We start from the raw sequence: 12,028 nt of genomic DNA, 5'->3' as shown, positions 1-12,028 counted from the left end.
TAATTAAATGTTTGTGAAACTTAAAAAAAAAAAACTTAATAACCCAATTATTTCTGTGCTGCATTTTTACATAAAAATATTTGTAAACAAAAATAGTACTAACCACTTAAAACGAAGATATTTACACTTAAGATAGAAGTTGAGTATGTACGCTGTAAAGATTGTGATTAATAAGCTAGAACAGAAAAAATAAACTCAACTTCATTATGGATGTGTTAAAAATTCAAGGTCATGTTAACAAAAAGATGAAAGGTAGAAAAAAATTTATTGCTTTGACTACAAATGGTCAGAAAGCTCTTTTGAAGAAAAAGTGAAAATTTTCTAACTAAGTAAAGTAGTTGTAAGTCTCTGTATCTTTTTCAGAGACTTACAACTACTATCCATGCAAATTAACAGAAAAAAGAAAAACAAAAATAAGTACAGTATTCTGTTATATGTAAGCTCCTTTTATATTATGCTGAACATAACTTTTCAAAATTTAAATCCCTAAACAAATATGATTTAGAAAGCTCTTTTTTATTTATTATCTTTCTAAAGTCTTTCTTGTATTGGCACGTATAACTCTTTACCATAATATTTTTTAATTATACAAAATTGAATCCTTAAATAGGACTCCCCTCCCCCCCCCCACCTTTTTTTTTTTTTAAGGAACCAGTTGGTATTGATTCCTTGCAACAAAAAAATTTCCCTATAACCAAAATTCACCCAACTGAATTGTATCAAATACCCAACTATAATTGTCAAAAACTTACTATAACTTGTTACTAAGACTTGTTTACAAACTACAAAGTGGAGACGGAAGCAGCGCTAAAGCAACAAGAAAGCAACTTTATAAGTATCGTTAGTTTAAATACCAAAATCTTAAACAAAAGATTAGGCAAAGTAGAAAAAAATATTTTAGAGAACGCTAAAAAAATATCAACACTGGCAGCAGAAGTTGAAGAAATAAAGGTTAGTCTAAATTTTCATGAGGAACTATTGAAAAAAAAATAAAAAATTCGTTAGATATTTTCATAAAAAATAAATCTAACCATAATGAAATACAAAATAACAACACTGACCTCAAAAAAATTAACAGTAAGCTAAGAGAAATTGAAGATAAAACAAGGAGGAACAATCTAAGAGTTGACGGAATTAAAGAAGATGATAATGAAACCTGGCTGGAAAGCGAACAAAATATAAAAGAAATATTTAATGAGTACTTGGATGTAGAAAATGTAAAAATTGAAAGAGCACATAGAGCTGGTAAAAAAGGTGTAAAAGAGAACAGAACAATTGTTCTGAAATTATTAGACTTTAAAGATAAGGAGGAAATTTTAAGAAATGCCTCAAAGTTAAAAGGAAAAAATATATATATTAACGAAGATTACTGCATGGAAACGAATAAAATAAGAAAGGAATTGCGTGAAAAAATGAAAATTGAAAGAAAGTTGGGAAAACTTGCTTACATATCATACGACAAGCTTATTGTACGCGAGTGGAAGACAAATAAAAAGTAATTTTTTACTTATTTTATTTACGGTTTATTTAATTCTTATTTATTTTTTTGGATATTTTTATTGATAATATATCAATAACGAAACCCTTTAAAATGAATCCGAAAACGTTTGAATACGAAAGTCTTTTTGAAAACATTTCAGATAAGGTTTTTAAAATAAATGATCAAAATACTTTTGATAAATATGACCTTGACAAAAACTTTATTGATAACTATTCATTAATGAATATGGAAACACCTTACATGTTTCCAGATGAAATAAATAAGTATTTAAAAGATGTTAAACCTTATGAGAGCCTTTCTCTTGTTCATCTTAATATTAGAAGTGCTAAAGCAAATTTTGAAAACTTTAAAATATTCTTAGAGGAAAGCAATTTTATTTTTAATATTATCTGTTTAAGCGAAACATGGTTAACTGATGACGAATTTAACGAAAGCACGCTTTTTCAATTAAATAACTATGAAGGAGTGCATTTGCAGAGGAAATCGAAAAAAAGAGGCGGGGGTGTTGTAATTTACATCAAAAAAAGTTTGCGGTATAAATTGCAAAACGACGTATGCACATCTGATTACGACAGGGAATTTGTTTCTATTGAAATCATTAACAATGACTCTAAAAATACCTTAATATCATGCTGTTATAAACCGCCACAAACATCAACAGAAATATTCTCAAATCATCTTCAAAATATTATTTTGAAAAGCTTACAAGAAAAAAAAAATTATTTATCCTAGGAGATTTTAATCTTAATGCTTTAAATTATGAAAATAATACAGAAACACAAAGTTTTTACAATAATTTATTTCATTTTGGTGTAATTCCTCTTATAAATAAACCAACCCGAATTACGAAAATTCGGCAACACTAATAGATAATATACTAACAAATTCTTTATTTGAAATCTCCTTAAATAAAGGAGTAATTAAAACATCTATATCGGATCACTTTCCGATATTTATTTCAATAAGTACCTCAAATAAAATTAAAATAAATGAAAAAAAAAACAATCACAAGGCGACATTTTTCTTTGGATAGCCAGGTTAACTTTAAAAGTGAGTTAGCCAATATTGATTGGTCAAATTTAGAATCCTTAAATGATACCAATTTAATGTATAATACGTTTATAGATATTTTTGTATTTCTTCACGATAAACACTTCTCCAATGTAGTAAAAACAATTAAATTTAAAGACATAAATTCACCTTGGTTGAGTAAAGGTCTTAAAAAATCATCTAAGCGGAAACAACGATTATATATAAAGTACCTTTTAAAAAAAAATGCGATAAAACAAAATCGGAATACAAGAGTTATGCAAGTCTTTTTGAGAAAATTAAAAAACCGCAAAAGCTAATTATTATAATAAATTACTTGATAAGTGTCAAACAGATTCTAGGAAAACATGGCAATTATTAAATGAAATTATTGGTAAACCAAAAATTAACAAACCGTGCTTTCCTAAAACTATAAAAATCAACCACAAAACAATTTATGATGAAAACATCATTGCAAATGAGTTTAACAACTTAGTTTTTAATATAGGATCTAAACTTGCTTCCCAAGTTCCTAGTGCAAATAAATCTTTTGATAAATATTTAGATCGTAATAAAAATGAATTGAATAACGAAAAACTAACCATGTTAGAATTTAACAATGCTTTTAAAAGCCTAAAAAGAAACAAAGCAACCGGAACCGACGACATCAATAGCAACATTATAATTAATTGCTAAAACGAGCTTAAAGTTCCTTTATTTAAAATATTTAAACACTCCTTTGAGGAAGGTATCTTTCCTGAAAAACTGAAAACTGCGAAGGTAAAACCTATTTTTAAATCAGGAGATACAAGTGAAATAGGCAATTACAGACCAATATCAATACTTTCTACATTCTCTAAGATACTTGAGAGAATTATGCACAATAGAGTATATACTTTTTTTAGAGAAAATAATTTTATTTACTCCAAGCAATTCGGTTTTCAAAAAAATACATCAGCTGAACACGCAATCCTTCACCTAGTTGATGAAATAAAAAACTCTTTTACAAACGGAGAAGTTACATTAGGTGTATTCATAGATCTCTCTAAGGCTTTTGATACAGTCGACCACAAAATATTATTATCAAAGCTTAACATGTATGGCATAAGGGGTAGAAAGAACAAATGGATAGAAAGCTACTTAGATAAACGTGTGCAATCTATATACTATGGAGATAATAAACTCTCTAATCCTTCCATATTAAAGTGTGGTGTTCCTCAGGGTTCAATACTTGGGCCTTTGCTTTTTTTAATCTACGTTAACGATCTCTATCGGGCATCAAAAAGAATTTCAACTATAATGTTTGCTGATGATAGCAACTTTTTTATCTCCGGAAAATTATAAACGAACTGTGCGTAGAAATGATTCAAGAATTAGAAAAAAAATCTGGATGGTTTAGGGCAAATAAACTTTCTATTAACTTAAGTAAAACGAATTTTTCTTTATTTCATCCTTCTTATAAAAAAAAAGAAGTTGAATCTTCTCGTCCAAACTTGTTTATTGAAAATAGAGAAATAAGTAGGGATAGTTTTACTAAATTTTTAGGTGTTTTTATTGACGAAAATCTAAATTGGAATAAACATATCGCCTATTTAAGTAGTAAAATATCTAAAAGTATCGGAATAATATACCGATCACGCCATTTATTGAAAAAGCCGCTACTCAAACAAATCTACTATAGCTTTGTTCAAATTTATTTAAATTACGGTAATACAGCATGGGGTAGTACCTATAAAAGCAAGCTAGAACCTCTCTATCGTAAACAGAAGCATGCTATACGAGTAATTAATTTTAAAAATAAAAACAAACACACAAAGCCTCTTTTTGAACAGATGTCTTTACTAACATTGTTTGAGCTAAATATATATAATGTTCTAAGTCTTATGTATAATAGTAAAATGCAAAAAACTCCTTCAATTTTCTATAGTCTTTATAAACAAAAGCCCGAGTATAAATACCTGTTGCGCACAAATAGTACCCTTTTTGAGCCTTCATGCGAAACTAAGCTTGCGCAATTTAAAATTACTTATTGTGCACCTCATATCTGGAATAAGTTTTTATTACTTAACCAAAATATTATGAACCTTGAAAACTTAAATAGCTTTAAAAAAACTATTAAAAAGAGTATTTTAAAGTATAAAAATTTACTTACTGATTTTTTCTAAATTTGTTCACTGCTAGCTTCTTATATAAACTCTTTTTTTTAATATATATTTCAAACATTGCGTTAGCAATAAACGTGGTAATATTAAGAAAAAGTAACGATACATGTTTGTATAATTGTTATCTTACACTTTAATACAATTATAATGTAACAATTTAACGTAAAAATTTTGTAAATATTTTAATTTTTCTATACGTATATATATATATATATGTAAGACAATGTAAAGCGGTTCTTGGTGATTAGACCTTTTGGTCTTCTGCAAGTTTCCCGCGTTCTTCTTACAGTTCGTATTACAGAAGTTTGTTTATTATTTATGTTTGTGATTTTTTTTTTCTTTTTATATTTATATGTATATTCAATCTTAACGAATCATTATTATGTAATCACGAAAATTTATACTATGGAACTGAAAATACAAAACAAAAAAAAAAAACAAAAAAAAAACAAAAAAAAAAAATTTACTCTATTCTTTTTTTATACAACTTTAACAGAGAGTCAAAATTTTTTATATATTTTTTATCTTTGCTAACAAAATAGCGCTTGAGCCGAAACTGATATAAAAATAATTTTTGCACTATATTGTTGGAGATTTAATTTCCGTACTGATAGTATAACTCTTATGCAGCTAGAACAAAAAGTTAAATAAAAAAAAAAAAAAAATTCTTATCTCTGATAAAACCACACATTCAAAAAACTACTTAGTTTAGTTTTTCACCAGTGACAAAGCGCCTTTATCTTTATCTAATTAATTAAAAATGAATTATAATGTTATTTGTCAATACAATCATCACTTACTCATTAGAAACCAATTATTATGTTATTTTTCCATATAACCATCACTCTCTCAATTTTCTCACTTCAAAATGTCAACTAAAAAAACAAAAGCGTACAAGGACGATGATATACTAGTCGGATTAAATGATATCAAAGAACATAATACATCACTAAGAAAAGCTGCATTTAAAGATTGCGTTCCAGTCTCAACACTCAAAGATCAAAAATCTTAAGGCATTAGCAATCACACAAACGTTTAATCCACCATCATCAACTTTAGCAGCCTCGGCAGCACCTAGACCATCTTGCTCAAACACAGCTTCAACAGCCGTCGCAGCAACTACTCCAACTACACACCGAAAACCATCTTAATCAACTACACCAGCTTTGAGTTTTGATAGGTATCAAGCATGTGTAGGGCGTTGCAAAAGTAGTATTGAGATGGAGTTGAAGCAATTTTTCAAGCCAGAAATCAATTGCATATTAAGAAATCGAAGCTTTTTTAGATACATATTTATATAATCTTATGTAGTTTTTTTATTACTCATCTAATAAAAAAAGTAAACATAAAAAAAGAAGTGAAAAATCAAAAGTTGTTTAATTTTTATTGATTAGTGTACGGTTTGACCCGGTTTTACTCTATATCTTGACCAAAAAAGAAGCTAAAAAAATTTATTTAATAAACGGTGTTTAGAAAGATATTGACTAGATTTTTATTCAATATTTTTTCCGTCAGCATCAATCACCGCTTTAAGACAATTCCTGAACCTGGAATAGGTAGTCTGGATATAGTCATTGGATATTTTGTTTCACTCCTTCTTGATGACAGCCTTCAGGAAGTTGGGACTGTTGTGGGGACGTTGAAAAGCCCTTTAATCTACATGCGCTCAAATTGAATAGTCAAGAGGTGATAAATCCAGGTGGCCGTAACTTTTTTGACCAGCGTTTTGGCAGGTTCTCCTGGAATTAGCTCTGGGTCTCATTTGATGGTGCTCTATTTGGCTGGAACACCGCATTATTGTCTGGAGAGTAGTGGGTACGAACCCAGGGCTTGGCATGGTTCTCCAGGATTTGAATTAACTCATTAGTGTAAACTTTCTGACAAAATTTGATGAAAAGGCATTTTGAGACCGTCAGATGAATTGAAGTCAGATGTTTGGTCTTAAATGTATACTTTACATGCTCTTGAACTGCTTGGGCTGGTTAATGACTGATAAAACGATTCGTTCTACTGTTTGACACAGAATCAACAGTAAGCAATTTCTCATCTGAGAAGAAGATGGTTGTTAGTCTCCTCTTTAAGAGGCTCAAAAGTTTCTTTGACCTTCCAAATCTTTTTCCTTTGACACGTGGGAAAATTCAGGTGTTTCTTAATCCTGACGTGCTTACTCACTTAGAGCTCTTCAGCCATTTTCCTCATTGACCTTACTGGATTTCGAGAAATTCAACCCTTAAGAGCCTTGATCACTTAAGGAGTTTGAACCTATTTCTTTAAACCACTGCCTTGCTTCCTTTTAACACGATCAGTCATTTAAAAACGCCTAATCACAGGGTAGGCAGTACTTAGAGACTTGTTTAGCATATTGGAGATGTCTTTTGGTGTGATGCCATTCATGGCCAGGTCAACAATTGGTTTATTTTTAATACTCATTTTCACTTTTTAGCAGTTATTTTGGATTATTTTTATTTTTAAAGTTTTATGCGTCAACAAAAACAAAAAAATGTACGTAAAAATACCAATTGAACATTTATTTTGAAATTACCTAACTTATTACGATATTTGCGGTCGCATACGGTACATCGAAAAAAACAACTGCTGCTCATTTAAAAAGTTTTGTTTTAAGTTTTGAAGTTTTTAAATTTCAAAAGTAAAAAGAATTTAAAAGAAAAATTAAAAAAATAAATATAAACTTTAAAAATTACATAAATATTACCATTGTAACATTGCTTTTTAAGTATCAAATAAGTGAAAAACATATCGTCACGATCATAGCACAATCGTCTAAGTCATTTTTTGGGGGTTTTAAGTTCAGAAGAGAAATATATAGCTTATACAGTCTTCTATTATGTGGCAAATCGCCGTTGTCTTAAATCAATCAGAAAGCAGTTTATTTTTAATTTTTTCATTTATGCCTAAATCCGCATTTTGACTTAGGCGACTTTTTTTTTCTTCAACATGACTACTCATTCAGAAGTCAGAAGAATATTGGATGAAAGTAAGAACTTTTTAAAATATTGATTAATAAGAAATATATATTTTATCACATATATGTTTATTAATGTATAAAATATAAATCGTTTAAGTTTAAACACAGTTTGCCTAAGGAATAAATGTATGTCTGCTGTGGTTTCTCTTTGAGAAAAACTGATTTAGGCAATCGTGATAGTTTGCCTATTATAGTTATAGTATCTTGAATTTTCGAGTGTTATTAACTTTAATTAAAACAAATAATATAATAATATTCTTTTGTTTTAATTTATAAAGTAAAATAAACCTCATACATGTAGTAGATAGGCCGAGAGGAAAAATACTTGAGTCAATCGACTTACCCTTTGAAACTTGTAGTGACTTTATATTATGTAGAGATTCAATAATCTAAGCATTTAATTCAAAAAAAATTTATGTTCAGGTTCCAATGATGATGGCAAAACATGGGATGATAGCTTTCTCCCTGTTGTGATATTAGTCAATGAACAAGACTAGAAGGAAGAGATAAACATTGAATTAAGTTCCTCCATTATAGAATGCTTCATACAAGCATCAGAGGTTGAACAGGAATCTTTCCAGAATGTTCTTGTAAATACAGTTGATACAGATTTAGTTTCACCTTTAAATTGCGTGTCTGAACATTTAGAAAAGGAAACCATAGATGATAGACCTTTAAGAGAAAACGGATATCAGACATCTGAACTGGACTCTTCTAGTTTAGGTCCTTTAGCAGAACGAGTGAAGAGAAAGAAAAGCAATAAGCCAGAATACAAATAGCCAGAAACATGAAATGAAAATGTAGCAAAGACAAAGAGGTTTAAAGGTGAAGAGTATACCAGCAGACGAACAGTTGTTAATGAAGAAAGAAAGATGGGTAAAATAATGTGACTCTCGATTTTGCCAGAAATCAAAACTCAGAAACTGTTGGGATGTAGCAGAAGAAGAAAAAGACTTGATCTATACATCTTCGAGACGCAAAATGTTGTCAGAGCCATGGTAACATCTGTTTCAAAGGAACAAATGAAATCAGAAAATAACAAAGGTCTCATAATTTCATGTATAAATTGAGACTTAAAAATGGAACTGTTGTACAAAATAATGTTTTGTTTCACTTTAGGAATGCCAGAGAGAACTATGATCGGCTAAATGTTGGAACTGGTAAATATCTAGATGATATGGAAGAGATTGAAAAACCTGTTCTTAGTAAAAACATGTCTGATGAAGACGCAAAATTTATAAAAGAGTGGCTACTTAAAGTACCCTATGTGGACTCTCATTATTGTCGAAAGGTTCGAGCCTATAAGGAAAAAAGATTTCTTGAGCCAGGCACAAAGTTAATTGATTTATATAACTTATATACATCAGATTCAATCTCTCCTGATAGAAGAGTAGCTAGATTAACATATTTTAAGAATACCTTCCACTCTCTCAAAATGTCAGTTTTTATGCCTCGCAAAGACCAATGTGACACTTGTATCGCAGTAAAATGGAAAACATTACTGTAGAAGAACATCCAACTCATTTAGCTTTGAAAGATGATGCTCGAAAGCAAAAAGATCAAGACGAAGAAAGAGGATTAATGGATGAAAGTGTGTCAGTTTGGACTATGGACACTCAGTCAGTGCTACTTTGTCCTCAGAGTAAAGCAAGCGCATTGTATTACAAGACAAAGCTACAGGTGCATAATTTCACAATTTATAACATGTGAAATCAAGATGGATATTGTTATGTATGGGACGAAACTAAAGGGAATGTCTCAAGTGAAGTATTTGCATATTTGCAATACTCACATTTTAAAATCATACTTCATGCAAACAGAAATATCAAAGAACTTATGATATGGAGCGACGGTTTTGGCTATCAAAACAAAAATACATATTTATCAAACATTTACTATTGTTTATCAAAAAAGACAGGTGTCTCTATCTATCAAAAGAATCTTGTTTCTGGACATACGAACATGGAATGTGATGCAATGCACAGTGTCATTAAGAGAAATATTGTCAGTGACGTGTACACTCCCAGAGATTTAGTTGTAATGATGCAGACTGCCAGGCGAAACCCCAAGCTTTATTTTGTGAATCAGATGGACTTTGCCAAATTTAAAGAGACCTACTTTGCCAGCATTAGACCAGGTAAACAAGTTGGTGATCCCACAGTAAGCAAGGTTAGCATGCTCTGGTACCACCCTGATGGAAAAGTGGAGTACAAACTTTTTAGAGGTTCCAGTGAGTGGAACTCATTATCCACTCGTTTCAGGAGCACCCAGAACAAGTTTAATGGCTCCCTATGTACACTAACTGTAGGCCTATCACCAAAAGAAAGTTTGATGATCTTCAAAGTATGAAAACTACCTTACTCAAAGATTTACACGCATTTTATGATGCATTTTCATTTCAATGAACTTTGAGCAATAACAATTATTCAATACCGCAACTAGAAAAGTTACCTTACAATATAATATTTAAATAATTTGAAAGTTATCTTGAATACATTAAATGTTTCAGTAATGTTATTACATACTAATCAAATGAAAGCTGTTTTTTTGTGTTACTGTTACTATAAAATTATATCTTTGTTATTAACATGAAAAAAATTGTGTTTTTTGAAAAAAACTTTCATCAATCATTTTTTTCTCTTTTAAATGTATATTAAATGTATTATTAGGTAGTACAATAAATGCAAGCTGTATTCACATGTTACAAACTTTTTCTATTATAATTTTTTTTATTGTTTTCTTAGAATCACAATCGCCTAAATCATAATAAGAACTTGTTTTATTGCCTAAGTCATTTTTCTAGGATACCAATCGCTTATATCCTATTGTGTCTCAACGGTAATACACAAATCACTTTTAAAGTAATATATGAAAGCATCTAAGTTATAAGATGCCAAAAAATAAACCAAAGTGACGTAGCAAAAGAAATACCGAAGTTATTCAGTTTTTTTTAGTTTTCTCAAAACAAGAAAAAATAACTTAGGCGATTGTGCTATGATCGTGACGATATATAGCATGTATGTTAGGGTGTTGACTTTTCGGTATCTCCAGTTTCCATTATAAAAAACAGATGAACTTTGGTTTGAAAGTAACTGAAAAGTCATTGGTTTTATTTAATAGTTGAAAAAGGTCACACACCTTTTTCAAATATTAAATAAAACCAATGACCACACATGACCCTTGATTACACACTGGCTCCTATATCGGTGAAGTTTTTTGTTTTTTTTTATTTTAAGTATATCAACCTGGGTCTCAAAAGAACCAGAATTTCATTTCACCAGAATTTTCATTTCATTTCACCAGATTTCAGAAATAAGAATGGTTTCAAATAAAAATGAATTGCTTGAATTTTATATACAAAAAACAACAATTTTTAACTAAAAATTTAAAAGGTCCATTTTTATGACATTTTGTTTGCAATTTTTTATTTTTTTTTTAATTTTTCAGTAGTAAAGATTATGAATAATGTTATGCTTTGGAATATCCAAACTTTTGTTTAATACTATTTGAGAATAAACAATGTAACTTTTTTGTCTTTTTAAGGGCATTACTCTTTTAAAGGCGCTTATACTTTCTTCTTTTTTATACCAGCACTGATTATCTTGATAAATCTGCTGATCATTTTAATTTATAGATTATTTTATCCGTTTTACTGGGTAAAAACTGATCTAAATAAATTCTGGTTTTACTGATCATTTAATATTGTCTAATACAAAACAAACTTATTATTAAAGATATTTATTGACTTTTATAGACAAATTATTAAAAAATAATCATTTTCTACAAACGTTGGTATAAATTTTTTTACTTCATCAATTTAAAACATTTTTAAGTATTGCACAAAATATAAATGATTACATAAATGTAAAATCAGAAAATAAATAAGAAAACGAAAATAGGAAGATATAATTTAATAACGAATACACAGAAAACGTAAATCCTCCATGGTAGTCATTGTAGTAGTTATATACCATTTAAATTTTTTAATGTCGTCAGAAATGTTTACATAAAAAAAAGTTTTCGACAATTTTTTTTTATTAATTAAAAGTTCTTAAAACAGAAGCCTAAGTAACTTAAACATAAACTTTCAAATAAATTGAAATTATTAAGCTACCCTTGAAGATTACAAAGTAGTTTTAGTCAAAATGACATATAATTTTTTAAATGCTGCAAATATATATTATTGAAATCAAATATAATATAAAAACATTATTCAAATTACGTCACCAGATTATTTGTATATGAACAAAGCTTTTTACGGTTCTCAGCGATTTCAATTTTTATCTAAAGATAGATAATTAAGTTAAAAAAACAAAAAAAAACATTGTTGATTATTCAATATAAGAATAT

General features: G+C 29.0%; 2 protein-coding genes across 4 annotated transcripts in view; one reads left to right on the top strand and one right to left on the bottom strand.

Annotated features, from left to right (window-relative positions):
* The first annotated feature begins 206 nt into the window (after positions 1–206).
* On the top strand, positions 207–1,499 carry LOC136089995 (uncharacterized). The gene is made up of 2 exons (XM_065816099.1): positions 207–285; positions 1,006–1,499. Exons 1-2 carry the CDS (start codon positions 207–209, stop codon positions 1,497–1,499), a joined length of 573 nt encoding a protein of 190 aa, XP_065672171.1.
* A 9,901-nt stretch (positions 1,500–11,400) lies between these two features.
* LOC101236674 (protein Aster-B) overlaps positions 11,401–12,028 on the bottom strand; it is a 59,027-nt gene continuing 58,399 nt past the window's right edge. For 2 of the 3 annotated variants that reach the window (XM_065816736.1, XM_065816735.1), the window contains exon 16: positions 11,401–11,962. In XM_065816736.1, the coding sequence (XP_065672808.1) occupies positions 11,897–11,962 (66 nt within the window). In that variant the 3' untranslated portion in view covers positions 11,401–11,896. The remainder of the gene's footprint in view (positions 11,963–12,028) is intronic. The other variant, XM_065816737.1, reaches the window with a different exon arrangement.

Source organism: Hydra vulgaris, chromosome 13 (genome assembly GCF_038396675.1).
Source record: "Hydra vulgaris chromosome 13, alternate assembly HydraT2T_AEP".
Classification (NCBI taxonomy): domain Eukaryota; kingdom Metazoa; phylum Cnidaria; class Hydrozoa; order Anthoathecata; family Hydridae; genus Hydra; species Hydra vulgaris.
The sequence above is the reverse complement of the archived record's forward strand: the minus strand, read 5'-3'. Positions and strand labels throughout refer to the sequence as shown.

Bases quoted from the DNA above. Each gene is read 5' to 3' on its own strand.
- LOC136089995 (XM_065816099.1), top strand. From the start codon at position 207: ATGGATGTGTTAAAAATTCAAGGTCATGTTAACAAAAAGATGAAAGGT. The intron at 286-1,005 runs GTCAGAAAGCTC...AAAATTCGTTAG, and splicing joins TATTGCTTTGACTACAAATG to ATATTTTCATAAAAAATAAA.